Consider the following 21,073-nt stretch of genomic DNA (forward strand, 5'->3'; position numbering starts at 1 on the left):
GACAGTTTCCACTAGTGATGGGACGAAATGGGCCGAGGTTCCGAAGCTTGTGTCGAGTAATGGGAGGGGTGTTTCCACGAAGCTTGTAGTGAGGCGCGTCATTTCGGCAGAACCCGGTAATGATGACGTGAGAAGCCTCGCCGGCTGGCTGAATCTGATGAACGCTTCGGAAGTGATCCGACGTTCGGCGCGCATTGCAAACACAATAGGCTACAGACTACAGTATAAATTGTTTGCCAAACGCAATGGCGATCGCCTGTTATCTCACATTTTGAGCATTTCGGGTTCCTGTGCTTGTTACATGATCTGTGCGCAACAGTGCAACCAGTGCAATCTTTTTTCGAGCCTTGTCCTTTGCTTGCGATCGAACCTGCACGAAAAAAGCGATCCTCCCCTGTATGGGAACATTTTCATTTGATTGCTTTCAATAAGGTAAGGGAGAAGAACTACATTAATATAAATGTGAGTGTGTGTGTAGCTATCTGAACCAAACATCAACAGAATGAACAATCCATTAGTGTACTGGGAGGCACAAAAGAATACCTACCCAAATTTATATAAACTGGCACTCACATTTATCTGCACCCCAGCTTCATCTGTGCCTTGTGAAAGAATATTTTCTAAAGCTGGTGAAATATTGTCCAAAAAAAGAAACCGTTTAAAGCCAGCCACTGTGGGAAAGCTATTATTTCTCAACAAAAATGAATAACAAATTATCCTTAGCACTTGTTGTATTTTGTTCACAAACTAAATTACTAACATAAGCACATTCATATCTTTGTCATAATCAAATAACCATTGAATTCTTAACAATGTTGACCTCTTGGGCTTCTAAACCACTTGATGGCGCCATAGAGTAAATGAAGCACGATGAAGCTTTGCTACACGTGCAAACCAATTGGCTGCAAAGCTTCATTGCTTCATGACGCTTCATTTGGCCATCACTAGTTTCCACTCCTTTCTCTTCTTACCTCTTTCTCGTGCATGCATAATCCAGTTGAAGTATGTACGAGTTATTTTGCCTCTAAGAGCTCACTCGTATTCTCAAAAACAAAAAAACAACCCCCCCCAAAAAACCACTCCTAAGTGACAAAATCTGGGATATTTTATCCAATTTGCGTGCATCAGGGAGCCAATATCAATATCTGGGAGACTCCCTGAACGTCCGAGAGACTTAGGGTGTCAGGTGTCATAAGTACGATAAAAAATTCGTCCTCACACTGATTTCTTGGTCGCTTTGTTCTGATTGACATGCTGATTTTCATCCCAATAAAGACGCTAAATCCAGTGGTCGTCTCACCTCAAACTGCCTGCAGCTCGCAACCAGCAGTGGCTTTCCAACACATAACTTGAGAAAGACTGATTGCTCGAACTATCCGAGTTAGGAATTTCATCGGCCATTTTATTTTGTCTCGCAACCCAAAGCTGATTAGCCTGCAGCCTTCTCTGGTGTTTGGACACATCCTAGTACGCAAGTTAACTCCAGCACGATGGGGTATGGGTATAACTGATGTCACATCGATCCAAAATAGCAGTGCCTAGGAGCTGTGTCATTTTTTGTGTTTAAACATTATTTTCTCCGTTATTAGTCTTAAGAAATGTGTGATTTGCATTTTTAGAATCTTTGAGCAACTGTTTTTCACATGGCCATTTATACTAATCCTTGTCTTTCCCTTTAACTTTTCATTCTTTTAAAATGTGTCTTTATGTTTTTTCCATCTCAGTACCTGTTGCAGTTGGCTGTAATCCTCTCAGTACGCTTGGTAACTGGCATCTCCAGTGGTTGTTCTAGAGGACTATCTTTCCTTTCATGAGTATCACTCTCAATGTGGATCACTGGCACATCGTGCCTCGGGCCTCTAATACGGGATGTACTGAAGTCACCTGCCCCTGATGTCAACCCACTTTGTTCTTGACTTGACCTACTACGGCTACAGTGTAAATGGGATTGTTTGAAACCCCTCCTTCTCTCACCAACAGGCATTTGCATTTGTGAGTGTGGTACACTTGTGCCCCCAGCAACATTTTGCTGATCTCCAGCAGATGTTTTACCAATATCTATTATGTCAGCTGCTAGACGATTGGCAAACTGCTGAACGTGGGCCTGGGAGTCACCTGCAGGCTCCAGGTCGATACTGTCCTCTGGATCAACAATGATCTTGTTTTTCCGCATCAAAGACTCAATTGAACTAGACCAGGTATCATGGATCAGCATGTCAGTAATTTGGTCAGTCTTGCCTCTTTGATACAGGCATGAGTCTGACTTGCACAGTCCTGTTGCTGCCACTGAGTTAGATGGGTAAATATTCAATGTCTCCCCATGCACATTTCGGGGAAACCCATCAAATGAATTGGCTTTAATGGGTGAGTTGACAGTCAGTCTTGAATCTGAAGAGCGCCTGTCTGGGACTGATGACTGTCGTATACAAAAGGGAGTTCGGGGAGATGGAGGGAACAGGCTGTTACTCCACTCTTTAGTCTTTGCAATACCACGCTCTTTGTTTTCCTTATCCATGTCCCGGAGCATAAACCTATAGAACTCTTCTGTGATGCTCTCAGTGCTAGACTGTTTGGACAGACAAGATGTAGTCCTGACATTAAGGTGGCCATTTTTCTTGGTTGCGGCCTGTTGCACAGCTGCAGCCAGAATGCTGCTAGCGTTTTTCCCTGCATAGTAGTCTAAAAGAAGGTCAAAGCCTCTGCCCTCAGTCTCCATCTGGTTTACCATGAAACGTGAAAATTCATCTGTGATGCTCTCACAACTCGATTGCTTGGAAATAGAGCTCCCGCGACTCAGGTTCTGGCCTAAACGACAACCAGGGCCCAGTGTGTTTGGAGTACCCGAGGCGTCTGCATCTTCCTCTGGAATGCTTTCATAACTAGAGGCCTTCCCACGGCTCCACCTCTCACACTGCAATCTGCTACGTGGCTGGCCTGATTTAGAAGTGTCCACCACGTTAAGCTCAGGACAGTTCATGATCCTGGCAGTGACTTCTGAGGCAAAAAGGGCAAATGGGTCCTGTGGTTCATCAGGGTTGACAGACTCATCTACCACACGGTTCACTAGACGCTCCATTAACTCTGGTTGCTCCTCTGTTTTCTTTTTGATCTCACTGAGTCGTGGTGCACGATGTTTCTTAGAGGAGACATTGTTGCTCTGACTCTCTTTCCTTCGGAGTACCGTTCGGCAAGCAGGGATCAAGAAAGCCTCAGATCCCTCTATCGAAGTCCCTTTCAGGGCACAGAACCATGGCTGCTTCCCAGTAGAATTTTCAAGACATATGGCAGCTAGTTCTGTGGCCATTGACACCACAGTAGCAGCCAAATCATCAGCATAGCAAGTAATAGGCGTCCTGCTCTCCGAGTCCATTCTCGAAGAAAAGAGTGAACCGCAAGAGTTGAGTGACGACTGTGGGGTGAGGGTTGATTGTCTGCTATCATTTCCTGTTATAAATCGGCCCCGCCTCTCAGAACAGTGAACTGGGATTTCACTCAAAGGGACTCTGACAGTAGTTGTATCCTGGTGGCCAGACCAGTCTTTTGCATGCACAGCACACTTTAACTGCGCACAGCATGAATGCAGCTGATGTTCTTTGTTGTGAGCAGGAAAAGGAGATGCATTTACATCAATTTCTTCAAGCACGTTTGTGCGATTTCCAGAAACCACGATAGACCTATCTGTGCTTTCACACATTCCACAATGTTTGTTGTCAGTGTTAGTGGACTGCTTATAACTTGGTAGACCCTGTAGTTGACTTAATGGAACACTTCCTCCTTTTATAGGAATATGCTCCTTGGAGCAAGTATCAAGGTCCTTTGTCTCAAATGAACCGTTATCACTTTTTGAAATATAACTTATCTTTTTCTGTGCCTGGCAAAGAATCTCAAATAGCAAATTATTTACACTGTCCTGCAGAAGAACCTGGATGTTTGGGGCATCTTTCCCAGTCCCCTCAAGTTCTTGTTGCTTTTTAGCTTTTTCTAATGCATGCTTAAAAAGACTGTCGGCAACCTCACTGATTAATTCACCCACTTCTCTCTCTTCAGTATAGGATTTTTTGGGACAAGTGATGCCATCAACTATCTTGTTATGTGTGGATTCCAGAAGGTCAGCGACACTCCGGTAACCATGCGGATAAGTCAAGACCTCAACTGCTTCCCTATAAAGCACCTCAGCAATATTTGCACGGAATGCTTCCACGCTGGTACCTTGTGCAACACTACAATGTAGCGTCAAGGCTGCAGATGTTTGGGCGGCTGATATCAAACCTTGTGATGTTGTGTAGACTGCTCTTACATCTGTGTCATTATTGACACCCTCCCCTGGCTTCTCTGTAAGCTCCAGTGCTGCAACAGCACCAGCAACCTGAGCCATACCACAAATGGCCGAGGAGAAAGAGTAGTCATCTTTCTTCTCTGTTTTCGCCAGCTCCTCTTCTGTGTCTTCTTCTGAAGTTAAATCCTTAGTGAGATTTCTTGCTAGCTGTGGGGATGTTATGGTTCCAATAACATTGGCAGCACAAGCCAAAGCCACCTCTACAGGTTTTGATGGAAGTTCTCCATTGTGGTGAGGATTATAAACTTTCTTTTCTGGCATTTCAATGTCTTTGGTAGTGATTTCCTGATCCGACTCATTTGACACCTGATTCTCTGGCCACTCTGTAGTTCCATCTGTACTGTCTGGACTTTGAACTATGACGATTTTCGGAAGTTCAAAAGAGCAGGTGTGGTGTTGGGAAGGCTGTTTTCTATGTGAGAGTGCAATGTTGGAGTGGCATGGTGAGTGGGACACACTGACTGCAGCCTCAGAGATAAAGGGGGTTTCATCTTGAGAAAGGCGTATGAAGGCATCTTGCAGTACCGACTCTGTTAGATTGGTGGCATAGTGACCAGCTGATTCTTTTGTGTGAAGGTTGACCCGCTGATGTGCATCCTTTTTCAATTCTGCATCCTCCCTGTTATGATGATGGACCGCCTGTCCTCTCTGACCTGTGACACTAGCCTTGCATTTCTGTGCAACATCTACTGAGCTCTCCACTCGTTCAGAAACCTCTGCCTCTGTAGAGAGAAAGGAAGAAAAGCTAAGCCAGCAGTAATGTCACATGTCAAATGAGGACTTGTTGAGGTATTATTTTAGAAGTTTATTCTCTGGTATTAGTTCACAGTGAACAGTTTGAACATTGAGTTTAAGATCTGCTACTCTCATCAGATTTCATTCTGCACATGAAAGACCAAGCAATGCCGTGAAAAGGTTTAGACATGCATAGGGTGCCCATCTATCTTGAGAGTCCAAACCTTTTGTTCTGCCCACGTTATTTCATGCAAACATTTTGTTGAAATATTATATTGTCTGATAATATTCAGATTTGGAATTAAAATTACCCACACCTTTAATATACAGGATATAGACAGGAGTTCAAGTGAAAGAATACCACCATTTTGTTAGACCAGGATTTTTGCAGTTGTACACTGCAGATTCACCTCTTTCCTCCATGATTTTTCAATGTTGTAATGTTTTCAATGTTTTGATTATGAATCTTTTATTTTAGCGGCATGATGGCTGACTGTTTAGCATGTCGAATTACATTTCTGAGATCAAGCAAGAGGATGGTTCACATATTCTAAGATGTGTTTTTTACGTACAGAATTTACTGGACGTAAATGCACAACGCCATTATAATAAAGAAAAGCTAAAACGACACAGCACAGATAAGTAGTAGGGAGCACATCTGTCTTATTGTGCAATTTCTGGTTTAAAATCTTTGTTATGAAATTCGCATGTTCATAATTGTGATTGGTGTTCTTTCCTTATGTGCAATGAGAATGAGAAGTATAGAAAATGTATTGATGGAAAACAAAGAAACACTAATGGTTTTTAAATGGCAACAGAAATCATATTTGAAATTGAGGATTCAGTCAAAACTTGCCATTTCTGAAACCGTCATCCTCGCTGTCATCTCCCATGTGTTCTGAAGCTGTCAGAAAGTCTTCTTCTATGGACGAAACTGACCGATTAGTGTCATCATCAATCCGTTGTCTTATTTGCCCTTGTTGAAACTGTCTTTCTTTTCCCCACTGGAAACCAGCAAGGAATCTGTTGATCTCAAAGATGATACTGCTTGGTTGGATTAAGCGTCTCTCCGCTGAACGTTGAATCAGGCACACACCTGTACTTCTCGGCAGCTGTTGAGGACCAGGATAAAAATAAATACAATCCTTTTGAAAGAAGGAAATTGTGCTTATATTATTCTAGAAACATGTCAGTTTCTAGAGTTTGTCAAACATTTCGAAACCAACAAAAACACCTAAAGTCACCTGGGAAGAGACCGTTTGTCGTGTTTGGCAAGCGTCAGATCCCTCAAGGCCATTGAGGAAGAGGATCTCATTTTCTTTTGGCTGGTGACCAGTTAGTAATTCAAAAAACTTTGGCAGGTCTGGAGACACCTGTGCTAGTTTCTGTGGAGATGGGACATAGGTCTGCAGTACTACCAGTGCATTGCCTTATAATTCTTACACCGCTAGATGATGGGAAATGAACACTGATTGCTTGTAACGCCCACTTGGAGCAGCTACAAAATCTGCTTATTATACAAACAAATCAACCATGATAATGACCTTGTATCCATGGCAACCATGCCAGTGTCACGTAGAACTAGCATGCAGGGTTAAATATAGATAATTACAAAAAGGGGACATGCGCACATGTTAGAGGACAAAAAAAAAGTTCCCCCCCTTACCTTTCGGTTTGTGTCTATTTTCTGAGAGTCCAGATTCACAAAACACATCTGGAAAAGACACAGGGGGACAAGGTAGGAAATGTCTTTATTTTGTTGCATCATTTCAGCATTTGTCCTTGTATCACATTCCATGTGTCACATTGAACTTTACCCATAACAAGATGGGAGTCTGTTAAGATAATTTAAAGTTGATTTCATGGCACAAAATTGGCATTAGGCTTGGGACCTCATATTTTCGGGCATCTAACGAACAAAAGGGACTGTTTATTAACTTAAGATGGACACAGCCCACCCTATCTGGACTGAAAGTATCTGTAAATACATTTTTTTTCTCCTTAGTAATCATTACCATTATAAAGTGTGGAGTGTTGTTTTGTCGCTCAGTTTCTTCGAACTGCCAATTTCCATAATCTTTGAAGAGGGGTGGTACATTTGTCAGAACTAATCAAGTTTTGGAGAAGGCACACATAAGAAGTATCAAGTCCTGTCCGAGAATAAAAATATGGTAGAGTACTATCCAATGAGGTGCTAGAAAAAGTCCTAACATGTTTACAGCATTCTCGATAAAACACAACATACACTCCTAAATATCAACATGCATTCATTCATTCATTCATTCATCTTCGGTTCTGCTTATCCTCAGAGGGTCGAGGGGGTGTTGGAGCCTATCCCAGCTAACTATGGGCAATAAGCGGGGTACACCCTAAATTGGTTGCCAGCCAATCGCAGGGTACAAGGAGACATACAACAACAAAACAACTATGGAATCTGTAATAGCAAGACGAAAATATTAAGGTTATTTATACACACATTGTGGTGACAACAAAGTGTTACTTACTGCAGCTTCAAAAACACATCAAGTTTGAAGCAGTGTATACATTGAAGTTTAAAATGCAACTGCATTGATTTTCTATTTCTAAAAAGACATTCAAGGGCATTCTAAATGAAACTCATGAAGACTTTGTTTTGTTTTTAAGAAAATAAATACAGTACCTCATTCTTGTAATAAAAAAATACTTTTTTAACGTTCACTATAGCCTAGAATAGAGTATATAATATAACTATAATATAGACTTTTTGTAAAAGTTATTGCCTGAAACATAGGATGTCAAGTAGTGCTGCAACGATACACCCTTTAACACCAAACGTGTCGGCGGCATCAAAATTACGCATATCATTTTTGAAGCCTCGTCACGCTGTAATAAAGTCATCCACGTGCCACTGGTTGGTCCTCATTTGAAAGTACGTAAGTTGAGGTCCGCGCCCGTTTTTACTTGAACTCAATCCACCAAGTTAAATTGGAGATAATGTAATTTGAGTTTTATAGTTTTATTTCCCTCATAAATAAACATTAAAACACTGCATGGACCATGTCTTTATGTGTTTATTATTTCTTGTCCTCTTTTAAAACCAAAAGCACCAAAAAAGACTACATACCCCAGGACGTACGGACGTAATGTGAACATTTTTAATAAATTGCCGAGCAACGCAGTGGCACCACCTAAGGAGAGAGAGGCGAAGTAGCGAGCGGCAGCCGGTTGGATTGAGCGAGCGACTTTGAAACATGCGGAATGAATCAAAAACTAAATTTAGCGCAATCTAATGCATTATTTCATCAACTTGAAGAAAAGGATGAACCAGATATGTCGTTGTTTTCTTTAGATGTGTCGTCGAGAGATGTGACAGCAGCATCCTGTTTAAGGAGAAACTGACTGGCATGCTTGACAAAATTGAACTGAACTAGTTTATTGTCAATATTTTTTTAAATACTTTTTTTCATTGTTATATTTGATTTTTTTTCCCTATCAATCTTTTCAATTTGTATCTAGATGTGTGTGTTTGAGAAGCTTGATTGCATGTATATATTTTTGAGGTGATGAGTACAGGTGATGAGTACAATACCTAACCTCACAAAGAGATATCCTCCAAACCCATTGTGAGTGTATCAAATACTTGTTCTCCCCACTATATATATTTTTCCCACTATTTTGACCTGGTTGGTCCATTGTATACAGTATAACCTGTTTTGACCATAGTATGTGTAAAGGCCAAAAGTGCCTATGACCTGCTGGTTGTCTTATTTTTTTCTGTTGAATGCTTATCCTAACAAGTTGAATAAATATTATCAAGCTTCAAAACAGTTCGTCAAGCATGTTTGGTTGTCAAGGGGATATCAAGATTACAAATTTTGACAAAAGATTTTTTTTTGCCCCACTAACGAAGCTAATTGTACAACAGAGCCACCACCGGTGTCTTGCCAATGTAGTTACTCCTGTCAAAAATTGTGTCCCCTCGCCAGAGGAGCGCACACACACACATTAGTTATGCGTTATGCTGACTTAAACAATTAATTGAAGCCAGAAAAGAACCAGAGTTATATATTTTGGACATCTACGTTTATTAAACTGGAGAAACTGCATACAGGACTTGAATTACAGTAATAACAGTTATAGGTCATCCTACGAGTAAAACAGTAAAACTTTGCCCCTTTTTTTACGTTCAGTACGTATACGTTACGTTATACGACAGATTTTTTTGTATGGATAGGCCATGTTTAAAAACCTCGCAGATAACTACAGGAGATATTTTGGCATGACACCGGCGGGCACAGCATATTCAATGGATGACGATCTTGACGAGGGTATGGCTGTCTTAAGTAGCCTGATTTAGAATTCCCTTTAAGAATGATGGGAAACAAAAAAACTCTCATTTTCAACTTATTATTATAAATATTCTTGTAAGTTAATTTTATTGTTGACACTGCTTTTTGGGGTCATCAACATGGTGTGCCCCCCTGCCCCAAAATTCAAACTACGCCTATGGCTAAGTCTGAGCTAGACATTGAGCTAAGCTCTGAAATGATGATGTCAGATGTCCATGTGGTTTGCTGACTTTATTCAGCTGCTCATGACATCAAAAATCGCAGAATGAAACTAAAATAAAATGAAATTTAATCAGTCTCATCTTAAATAACAGCATTTCAAATATGTGTTTACAGGTAGCTGCTGACACAGCAGTAACAAACTATTAGCATGTATCAGCACCCGCACATTATCAAAAACAATCACATAAACACGGGACCACAATTAAAAAAGCACAATAAACAGTACAGAAGGGGCTATCTGGATGCTTCACAAGTAAAAAATATCCGCGCAGGCTGTCACCTCTTCACTCGGCTGCTTCCTCATGTGTGCGGTCACTGGCATGTGTGGGGTGGGTGGGTTTGTAAATGTTCTCACGTGCGGAAGTACAACCTGATTTACGCTTCCTGCACCAAAATAAAAGCATGCATCACAAAACAAAAGTCAACATTAAAAAAAAAAAAAAAAACGAGACACAGGCGTCGTAAAGTCGAAATGGTGTAAGTCGTCGAGTCTGTCGTAATCCGGGGACTACCTGTATTGTGAACGATTTGTTAAAAGCATAGTAAAAAATAATATTCGTATTTTATAGCATTTAAGCTAGCGGTCTTTTGCTATGCAAGTTAGCCAATTGTTCTTTTGTTGTACTTAGAGCCTCATTTATTTTTTATTTTATACCGTTTGAGGCAAGCTCAGGTATCTTAGCAAGCCAAAATAAGTGTTATTGCAAGCATAAACCCGTGTTTCTTTGTGTAACATCTCCCGAAATGTACTCTGCATTAAGTGACAGAATCCATTAATCAAGTATAGCTACATATAATGAAGTCAGGAAATAAACATATTTACTATAATTACATTTAACCCTTCATTTAACTTATTGGCGTTCATTGCAGGCGCCAGATACCCATTAAATGTTTGTAATCCGATCACTCGATTATTCGAACTAACAATTGATTAATCGATTGCCTAAGTAATCGATAGTTGCAGGTCTAGTATCAAGTTAAACAACTAATATTAACTGTTGTGTCCTGTTGTGATTTGATTTGAAAACAGTACTGGCTAAAAATCATTTTCTACACCGCACTGTGTATTGTCACACATCTATCCGAACGCAGGAGGCCAATTTTGTGCAACATTTTACACCACTGCCATTTCTTTCTCACAATATAAAATACAGGATTACACTTTTGTGAAATCTCACTCGAGTTGAACAAAACTTGCTATCTGTTAAGGTGCTATATGGTAGTGTGCTCCCTTCCTTCATTTCTTTTCCTCCCGTTCTGTCACATTTGTTTCATATCTTCTATTTCCCATCTCACCCACTTCCTCTCCAGCTACAGCCTTAATGGTCTATGATGGAGTCCTCATGTCAGCGTGGGGAGTCTGGGACTGTTCACAAGGCTGCAGTTTTATTCTCTAGCTCACAGCCACTGATCCAAGTTGGCATAGTCAAGTACCTACATGGCTAAGTAAATGAAGAGTAGCTCCAGTTGGTTAGGAGGAGGAATTGAACGGCAGGGGGTTCAGTTCAGCTTGTATGCACAACATGAACTGCATAAGGGAAGGGAGGGTGAGTGTCATTTTGTGTCGCAGTCACGACATTTCTATGTGAGTCTAACATCTAAGTGCTGCCATTCTAGTCAAAGTTGCAGAAAAGTGAGTCATGGAGTCTTTTTCATTCAAAACACACAGGTGGGATCTCGCTGTCTCTCATGCCACCACCTGCTGCAACCATCCTTTCTCCTTTCTAGGTGTACAAAAGGAAATATATAGTTTCAAATAATTACAACATGACACATACATACCATTTGGAGAAAGTTTGGTTTAAAACTTTGTGGAATTAAATGTATTCTGCTTCACAGCAGGGAGGCTTAAATGAATTCCCCACCCATAAAAACGTTCACTTGAAGAAGTGTTGCTAGACTAAAAAAGAAAGGCAAATATGTTATTCAAATCCGTGGACTTGTTGTTATTGAACAGAAAGCAGTTTAACATAAAAAATGTCCAGTTATGACTAGGGGCTAAGGTCGTTTTTACACACCCCACACCTAAAAAACTCTTTTAATCGATTGTTTCCACTGCATCTTAGAAAAGTGATTTCTTTCCACCTGTTCACCGTGCCCCTCTTGAATCATATGTATTAAAATAAAATCAAATAGCTGAGGTTAAAAGGTCAAAATATAACACGTTTTGCCAGCATTTGAGTCTGATTTGATTTGAAAGCCTGAGGAAGTTTGCATGCTACCATCCCTCCTGAAGCTGTTATATTAATGCATAATGTATGTACAAGCAGCAGCAGACATCAGGAGCCTCTGCTGGGACAAGTGGTAATTGTAAGAGGCTTGAACATCTGCAATGTACTGCACAAAAAAGAACATTAATTGAAGGGACAGAACAGATGGTGACTTGTGCAGAATTATGTAAGGTGAAAGGCAAAATGTTTACACCATCCTTGGTGTAGCAAATCAATGATTGTGTATACAGTGTTTTGTAAGGTTTGAGATTTTCTAACGGAACTAAAATATACAGTGGTATGAAAAAGTATCTGAACCTTTTGGAATTTCTTACATTTCTGAATAAAATCACAATCAAATGTGATCTGATCTTTGTCAAAATCACACAGATGTAAAAACAGCGTCTGCTTTAACTAAAACCACCCAAATATTTATAGGTTTTCATATTTTAATGAAGATAGCATGCAAACAATGACAGAAGGGGGGAAAATAAGTAAGTGAACCATCTGCCTAAGGAGACTTAAAGAGCAATTAAAACCAATCTTTACCAAACATCTGAAGTCAGGTGTGTCCCCAATCACTGATGAGTGGTTTAAAGCTGCCTTGCCCACTATAAAACACACACCTGGTAAGAATTGTCCTGATGAGAACCATTGTCTGATGTGTATCGGTCAAAAGAGCTGTCTGAAGACCTGCAATCAAGGATTTTTGATTTGTATAAAGCTGGGAAAGGATACAAAACCATCTCTAATACTCTGGATGTTCATCAATCGACAGTCAGAGTAATTGTCTACAAATGGAAACAGTTTGGCACTGTTGCTTCTCTCCCAAGGAGTAGCCGTCCACTAAAGAGAGCCAAGAGTTCAGCGCAGAATACTCAGGGAGGTAAAAATGAACCCGAGAGTGCCTGTCAAAGACTTACAGAAATCACTGGCACGGTCCAATATCTCTGTGCACACATCAACTATATGTAAAACTATGGCCAAGAATGGTGTTTATGGGATGACTCAACGGAGAAAGACACTGCTTTCTAAAAAAAACATTGTTGCTTGTTCGCAAAAGGTCACTTGGACATTCCACTGACGTTTTGTCAAAATATTTTGTGAACTGATGAAACCAAAGTTGAATAGTTTGGGAGTAATACACAATGTCATGTAGTTTGGGAGTAATGCACAATGACATGTTTGGAGAAAAAATGGAACAGCTCATCCACATCCACACCTCATCTCCACTGGGAAGCATGGTGGAGGGAGCATCATGATTTGGGGCTGTTTTGCTACCTCAGGACCTGGTCAACTTGCAATCATTCATGGAAGAATGATTTCAAAAGTTTATCAGGATGTTTTGCAGGAATACCTGAGGCCGTCTGTCAGACAGTTGAAGCTAAAAAGAGGATGGATGCTGCAACAAAACAATGATCCAAAACACAGAAGTAAATCAATTTCAGAATGGTTTCGGAAGAATAAAATACACTTTCTGGAGTTGCCAAGTCAAAGTCCAGACTTGAGCCACTTTGAGATGCTGTGGCATGACCTAAAGACAGTGTTTCATGCCAGACATCCCAGGAATCTGACTGAACTACAGCAGTTTTGTAGAGAAGAATGGGCCAAGATTAGTCCTGAAAGATGTGCCAGACTGATCTGCAGCTACAGGAAGTGTCTGGTTGAAGTTATTGCTGCCAAAGGGGGGGCACAAAATAGTAAATGTGATGGTTCACTTACTTAATTTCCCCCCCTTCTGTCATTGTTTGCATAATATCCTCATTAAAATCTGAAAACCTGTAAATGTTTGGGTGGTTTTAGTTAAAGCAGACACTGTATTTTTTCATCTGTGTGATTTTGACAAAGATCAGATCACATTTGATGGTGATTTTATGCAGGAATGTGAGAAATTCCAAAATGTTCGGATACTTTTTCATACCACTGTAAAACAAGGGGAGAGAAAGTCCTGCAATGTTCTCCTTGGCCTCTTGTGTCTCCACTAGAACTGAGCATTGCATTTTAGTGCTATAAAATGTTACACATCTTTTTCAACTAACCTCTCCTGGTCACTTAAGTGCAATATTTAGTGTGTTGAATGGTGAGGGAAGTGCTGCCATCCTGCCCGTTACAAGTCAGGGACACAATAAATTTGAAGCAGCTATTTTTAGAGAAATATTTACATATTTCCATTTTAATATCAACATCTTATTCTGCTTGTCATAACCTCATCACCTCAATTGAAGAGAATAGGGGCGGGGTGAATAATTCATGTTTGACTTTGGGGAGGAGGAAGAGCGGGGGATATGTGACCTCATCAAACAATGAGGGCCTCGAAGCAGTTGATAAGAGGTGTCAAGGGAGACGCTCTGATTCTATCAGTTTGACACCAAACGTACCAGACGAGAACAAGAACATTTATGTCAGACTGTCTCTGACTTAAAAAGTGAAAATGTCATTGTGTAGCATATGCTGTTGCCGTGGAGACAGTTCATACACCTATTTTAACTGCCTAGTCTTTGTTATGTAAAACTAGTGAATGAAGGTTAATTGCAAATTACACCAAATAAAGATGCGAGCGGGGAGAGAATCAAATTTCTCACTGTGGGCAGACAGTGCTAGCGATTATGTGGACATAAACCAGACACACACGATGAGTCATTGAGCAAGGCACAAAGAAAGTGTGTTATATTTTACCACTGCTCTTATCGTTCAAGACAAAAGTTGTACGTTCACAAATGATATTTTTGCAAACCCTCTAAATGTTGCTGACCTAAGTGAAACAACTTTAAAGTGAGACCTGACCAGACTGCATGTAATGAAGAAGTGTGATGTAGTAAAAAGCAAATTTACTCCCTGAGCATTGATGAGCTATTAGCCATGTTTTGTCCAAGCAGAACTGTGAAGTCTGGTTTTCTAAGGTGTGGTGGGATTGTGTTACCTGTGTCAGCTCAGAAACAGTGTCATAGCAGCAAGACAGGATGTAACTCAATTATTTAAACAAAGCTAAATGAAACTTACATTTTATATTGTTTTGTTTTTTAATTGATAGTTTACAACAGGGGGCCCCAACCTTTTTTTCACGGACCGGTATTCTGTCAAATTTTGCACCCTTATAAAATTTTGCTCCCAAAGCTTTTGTGGCAGTGATAAAAGCCCTTTTTTTATATTCAGTTGGACTCTCAATGTTATCCAACGGTGCTAAAAAACTATTTACATCATAAACATACATGTGCAACACGGAAACGGCGTAAATGAATGCTTAACGGCACGGCAAAGTCGTTAAGTGAGAGAGCTGCATGCAGTTCTTGTGTGCAGCTAACATGGCAAACATAAGTTAATATTCCTTTCTTTAGAAAGTTTGTAGTGTGTACTTTGGAATCTCTGCATTCATGGTCATTTTTAACGTTATGTGCATGCCAAATTTGTCAGACCACCAGCAATGTGCGGCAGAAAAATACAGCAAATATAAAATAACATTTGTCTTTAGCCCCGTCGTGTTAAGTGCAGGGAAAATACAACTCACCCACGGAATCAGTGGGAGGCCTGAGATTGTTTCGTTGAGACAAGATGGTCTCGAGATGGGAGAGTGAGAGACGCTCGCTTCACAAAGATACGATGTTGGAAATTGTAGCACAGTTTTCAGTGCTCTCCTGGCGATGTCAGGATATTCAGAAAAGACTAGAACCTCGGTAGAGTTGTTGTCTCAAATGTACATTTAAGGTCGCCGTGATTTACGGTCTCTACAAGCTGATATTCCAGACATGCTTGAATCACTCGGTTTATTCACATACGGGTCACGAATCCACTCCTTCGCAGTTCGTGGGTCTTTAGTGATTGGGAAGTAGCATAGATTTTGTTTTCTTTGAGGTTGTAGGCTCATCTTCTGGCTTGCCAAGTTCCCTTTTCCCCGTAAAAAATCTATCCAAAGACGTCTGTTTTTCAGTCATTCTAGTATGGGGGCTAATTATTTCCGGGAACAAATGTGATGGGCGACGACCTACGTCATACGCTATTATCGAGGCCAAGTGCACATAGATATACAAAACAAAATGTACTGCTAACAGTCCAATTAATGCATTTCTATGACGACCTCCTATCCTGTAGTTGTATATCTAGAGTAGACAGGGATATGTGTTAAGCGAAACAGGCCAAAGTCAATCGGCCGGAATGCAGTCGTTAATATATTATTTATTATTTCTGCGCGGCCCGGTACCAAATGCGCCACGGACCGGTACCGGTCTGCGGCCCGGTCGTTGGGGACCCCTGGTTTACAAGAATCTGAACTGGGGAAAAAAAAGAAAATGAAGCAACTAATAATTAGCAGCACTTGAAATGCTGAAATGTCTCTTGTAAATAAAACTTCTCATGGTCAATATATAAAACAGCAAACAAAATATTACATTAAGTTACAACGTAAAAAACTAAAATAAATAAAAATAAACAAATATAGAATTTTTTTTCAGTGATCAATGATCACGACCGATTAATCACTCAACCCTAACTGTGACATATACTGTATTTCAATTCAACATAATGTATATTTTTTTCTGTGAACAAGTTTGCAACTCACTTTCCCTATCTCTCAAATTTATTATTCGTATGTTTATCCCATTCACAAAAAAGCTGAAAGTACTAAAATGGGAGGGTAGGGAAGCTGACAGTTTGACACTCTGTGCAATATTGACAAAGCCTTAAATAGGCCAGTATAGCTGGCTGTGGCTGGCAAACTGTAATTAATTATCATTTTAAACTGTGACGAAACTCCTCTATCCCCTATGGGATGGGATTCTCTTGATGTCTTCAAAAAGACCTACACTTAAAGTGTTTGGAATTAGTACAAGACCTTGGAATATGAGGAAGATTATTTAGGGAGGACGACAGTGAAACTCCTTGATACAATGACAAAGAATAAATGGGATCCAGGATCTCTCTTTACGATTCTCATTCCACAAGGTATTGCTTGCATAAACAAAGCAGGCTGCTAATTGTATAGGCAAGGCTACTGTCGATAAGTATCAGTACCAGGAAACAGAGAACTTTCTCTGACAGGTCTGACTTGATAAACGTCAAATATTGTTTGGATCCTAATGAACTTGGGCAACTTAAGTCTCACAGTCACTGTAATTATGACCTTCTGGATATAAAATGGGCCTACCATTTGCAAAGGGAGCTCTCAATATCTGACGGATTATCTCGTGCCTACTGGATGTGATGCCATATCGCTTAGATGAGTGGAGAATAGAGTCTTGGTGTATGTAAGTATGGTGGCGATGACGGACAAAAGCCTTAGGGTATCCATAGTCACACCGGAAGGGTAACATTCTTGTGACTGAAGTAGTCAAAGTGTTGTGGGCGTATTCAACCCAGAGCAGCTGGATTTGGCATTGATAATGCCTCATAGAGCAGTCTCTATCTCCTGCTTAATTCTGTATGTCTGGCCATCTGATTAGGGATAAAAAACAAAAGACTGATGGTGCCTCCAATGAGGCTACAGAACTCCTTTCAGAAGACATGTGGATTGGGGTCCACAATCAGAAAACACATCACTAGGAACCATAGAGGCAGAAAAAATGCAGCAGATTGCAGAATTGCGTTGTCACCATGGCAGATAGTTTTATTTAAGGGCACAAGTGGGAGTTTTACTGAAATTGTGAGGATAGTTGTGTTGCCATCAAATGGTGGGAGACCAATGACAAAATCCATGCAGAGTGACAATTTAGCACACAGAGAGGATACAGGAATCCAGTAAGGAACTGGTAGCTTCCATTGGTTGCAGACCGAGCAGGCATTGAAAAAAATACCATGTACTCTCTCTGAGGGCGAGCCATTAGAACTGCTGGGTAATGTCACCGAGGGTTCGCTGTACCCTTGTGTGGCACAGAAGCTTTGAGGTGTGGGCCCACTGAAGGATGTAAACTGTTTTTTTCTCGTAGCAATCGTATGACTTACATGTCGTAGTCCTCCTTTTTCCTTTTATTTAGCCCTAATACGTACTACATTAACGCAACAATAATAGTACTTCTGTTAATGGACCAATGGTTTGCATAGGGAAGTTAGGGACATAACACTAGGAACTTTTCAGGATGCTCAAATTGTCCCCACCTAATTTTAAGCAACCTTTTTGCATTATATAATGACTTCAGTTATAGACAGGGGTGCACATAAGTGGTCCGCATGCGCGCATGCGTACTGGACATAGACAAACGCGCTGGCCCTCAACGGTTTCCATACGCTTTTGCGTACCGATGGCTGACCACTGTATTTGCGGCGGACACGAGAAAATAACTTCTCAAAATGTCGAAGAGGCAGGCCACACTGAGTAATTACTTCTGTGTTCCCCCACCCCCGTCAAAAGACAGACAGACGACAGAGACTTCACCGGAGCTACAGAAAAAAGGACTTTTGCTGAAAAGTGGCTGCAGGAGGTACCGTGGCTAGAAGTAAATGATGCTCGCACGGAAATGCGGTACAAAATGTGCCGTGAGAATCCCAATGTCGCCGATGAGAGCAGCGCATTTTATGTAGGGTCAAAGAATTTCAGCCATCCAAACTTTGAAAAGCACGAAAAAACAGCATGTGGCAATTAAGCAAACTATCAATGTCAGACAGCATCGTACTCGCCCTATGGACAAGTGGCGGAATAAAGGTAATGAAAACAGCGCCATGCACTGACAAACGTGTTTTTGCTCGCATTTTACAAAGCTAAACATGCACGTTCAATGAGGTCTTATGAGGAGGACATCCCACTTTTAAAAAGGCTTGGAGTTAATGTGGGAGCCGCATAATGCCCTTTATTTTGAATTGGTGCGTTTATGTTTATTTCTTTACATTTCACTTCAAAGTAATGGCAATTTTGTTGTGCCAGTTGATGTTAATCAGGCATTAATTGTTAATATAATTAATTAAAGTTAATTGGCTCTAAGTAAAGCTTGTCATAAATTTATCGCATTAGGTGGGTCGGCTCTCAAGCTCAATGAGGACCAAGTCACATCTCCAGGTCCTCCTCTGAGAACCTGGGCAAACAAATTATGTGCACCCCTGGTTGTAGAGGTCATATAGACTGTCATCACATATTTTGTAAGGATAGAATTGACCCTACCATTATTAAGTGAATTACTTTCCTTAAGTTCAGACTTACACTGACACCATTTTTTCCCCTCAAACGCACGCTTGATTGGCAGTTGACTAAATTCCCTTGTTTTCGATCTACTAGAAATAAGTGAAAATATCTGCCAGTTCTTTAAGTAAATTTTACTCAGATTTCTTGAAATAAGATTATTTTCAGATAACTATTTAACACACTTGTTTTAAGCAAAAAAAGAAAAAAAAAACTTTTTTCCTGACACTTTTTTTAGTCAGGAATGTTCTTAATTCAACAAGTGATATTGTTCAAAACATTATTTGAAAGCATTTTCCCCCTTGATTTTGGTGAAAAATGACCAACCTTTAGATGTATGGGCTTAATAAGAACAAGTGGTAATATTTACCTAAAGTAAATTGAATAATCTGATCCATTAATCCGTTAACTAGGCTTTAACACTCAAAACAAGATGGAGAAAATTATTCGAACAGATTTCGGAAAAATCATCATATTAAAACGTTCTAAATTTGCAGTGTGAAAGTTGGTACGGCAATACAGATTTATTTTTGCAAGCCTATCAATTAATTAGGTTCCAATTGGTGGTGAGAAATGTAGCCCCGACCCCCGTTCACTCAATCTGTTGGGTCTTATTACGGTAATGTCCGTCCCCATCAAAAAGTCTACATGGAAGTTATGCTGTTATATCGTCCCTACCAATATTGAGACCAAACCTACACCCTTGTAATGGATCCATTTCAAGGAGTAGGGAGAAATTCTAATTGCCGTGTAAAGAGATTTACTAGTTTCGGTGAGAAGCTGAATATTTTGTTGTTGTTGTTCGTGAACTACATTTCCACAGAAACGAACATTGAGGTACCAATTAGCTCAGCAAGGAAAAGTATGAGAGTCATTTTTCGAGTGTCCCAGAGTCGCGAAACTTGGATAAAAAGAACGCATTTATCAAGGTTTCGTCAGCCGTGATTGCGCATATCCGTCCGGGAAACAGCCTGGTGGCAGATATAATAAGTACGCCTGCCCCTCTGCTATTGAACGCGTTGTTGATATTAGCGCGGCGGTGTTCTCCCCGCCTCTCGGCGCAATTTCATTTAACTTGCCGTTCCGTCCAAGACGGCCGTCCACTGCTTACTTTCGCCGAAAAGTCCAATCCAAAATACTGTAATGCCCCGGATGGGGAGAAGAAGGACAGGAGTCTGTACTGGCTTACCCACTTTATTGTGCCAACAATAATAAAGAAAAAAAATCACAAAATAACAGCAGGCTTCCGTGACATGCAACCGCTATCTCGCTTCCCTCTACGTCACAGCTCCTCCTCCGATCATCTCTTAAGGGGGCCTCGCAGAGCTAAGGACATTACAATACATAATGAATAGGTTGCCGCTGAACCCTTCACACTAGGCTGCCGCTAGTTTGAAACGGCCTTAATTTATTTTTATTTTTTTTAAACGTCTCTTTTGCACGGCGTGGCGGCTTTTATTTTGGTGTGACGGTGCGCCACAATAATTAATATGTAGGTGAAACCCTGGGACAGGACCCAGGGGCCAAATCCTCTTCCCACTAGAATTGACAGGAAAAGGCATTAGGCTTGACAGCTGTGAGAGACGGGAACATTGGCCGGTAGGAGAGCAAAAACAGGGTCCACGGGGGCCTGACAGTTCAGCCTGTTTGCTGTTCTGATGTACTCAAGGTTGTTGTGAGTAGTCAACCACCCAAAAAGTTGTTTGACCACCTTTAAACAGACCCTCTCATCCTCTGAATTGACGCTTGTGTGGCCCAATTGCATAGATTCGGATACCTCCTAACTCTAGCAACGACAGAGAGGAAGGTCTGCGGGGGTGGGTTACAAGATGGATACACATCATTCCATGTGTCTTCTCCCATCTCCAGTCTGGATGCATTCATACACTTTACCCAAGCCAACTTGATCACAAAGCACAGAGGGCTGGGGAAGTCCAATTGCTCTGAAAAGGCATTGATGTGGGCACAGGACAATTTACAATTGTAACACATCTTACTAGGCTGAATGGAAAGCTGTTGCATGATAGAAACTAGGCCAATGCTCAAATAAATTAACCTACCATAAGCCTGAGTTATGCATGGAATCTTATGTCCTGCATTTGCGTACCGTATGTGTCATAGAACAAAGCAGATGAAGAAAAAA

At 40.7% G+C, this 21,073-nt stretch overlaps 1 protein-coding gene across 7 annotated transcripts in view; it reads right to left on the reverse strand.

Moving 5' to 3' along the window:
• Positions 1–21,073, reverse strand: part of sphkap (SPHK1 interactor, AKAP domain containing) — a 236,123-nt gene that overhangs the window by 13,929 nt on the left and 201,121 nt on the right. For all 7 annotated transcript variants that reach the window (XM_057838238.1, XM_057838236.1, XM_057838233.1 and 4 more), the window contains 4 exons: positions 6,738–6,785; positions 6,316–6,456; positions 5,928–6,183; positions 1,728–5,058 (listed from right to left, as the gene is read on the reverse strand). In XM_057838238.1, coding sequence (XP_057694221.1) covers positions 1,728–5,058; positions 5,928–6,183; positions 6,316–6,456; positions 6,738–6,785 — 3,776 coding nt within the window. The remainder of the gene's footprint in view (positions 1–1,727; positions 5,059–5,927; positions 6,184–6,315; positions 6,457–6,737; positions 6,786–21,073) is intronic.

Source organism: Corythoichthys intestinalis, chromosome 6 (genome assembly GCF_030265065.1).
Source record: "Corythoichthys intestinalis isolate RoL2023-P3 chromosome 6, ASM3026506v1, whole genome shotgun sequence".
NCBI classification, from domain to species: domain Eukaryota; kingdom Metazoa; phylum Chordata; class Actinopteri; order Syngnathiformes; family Syngnathidae; genus Corythoichthys; species Corythoichthys intestinalis.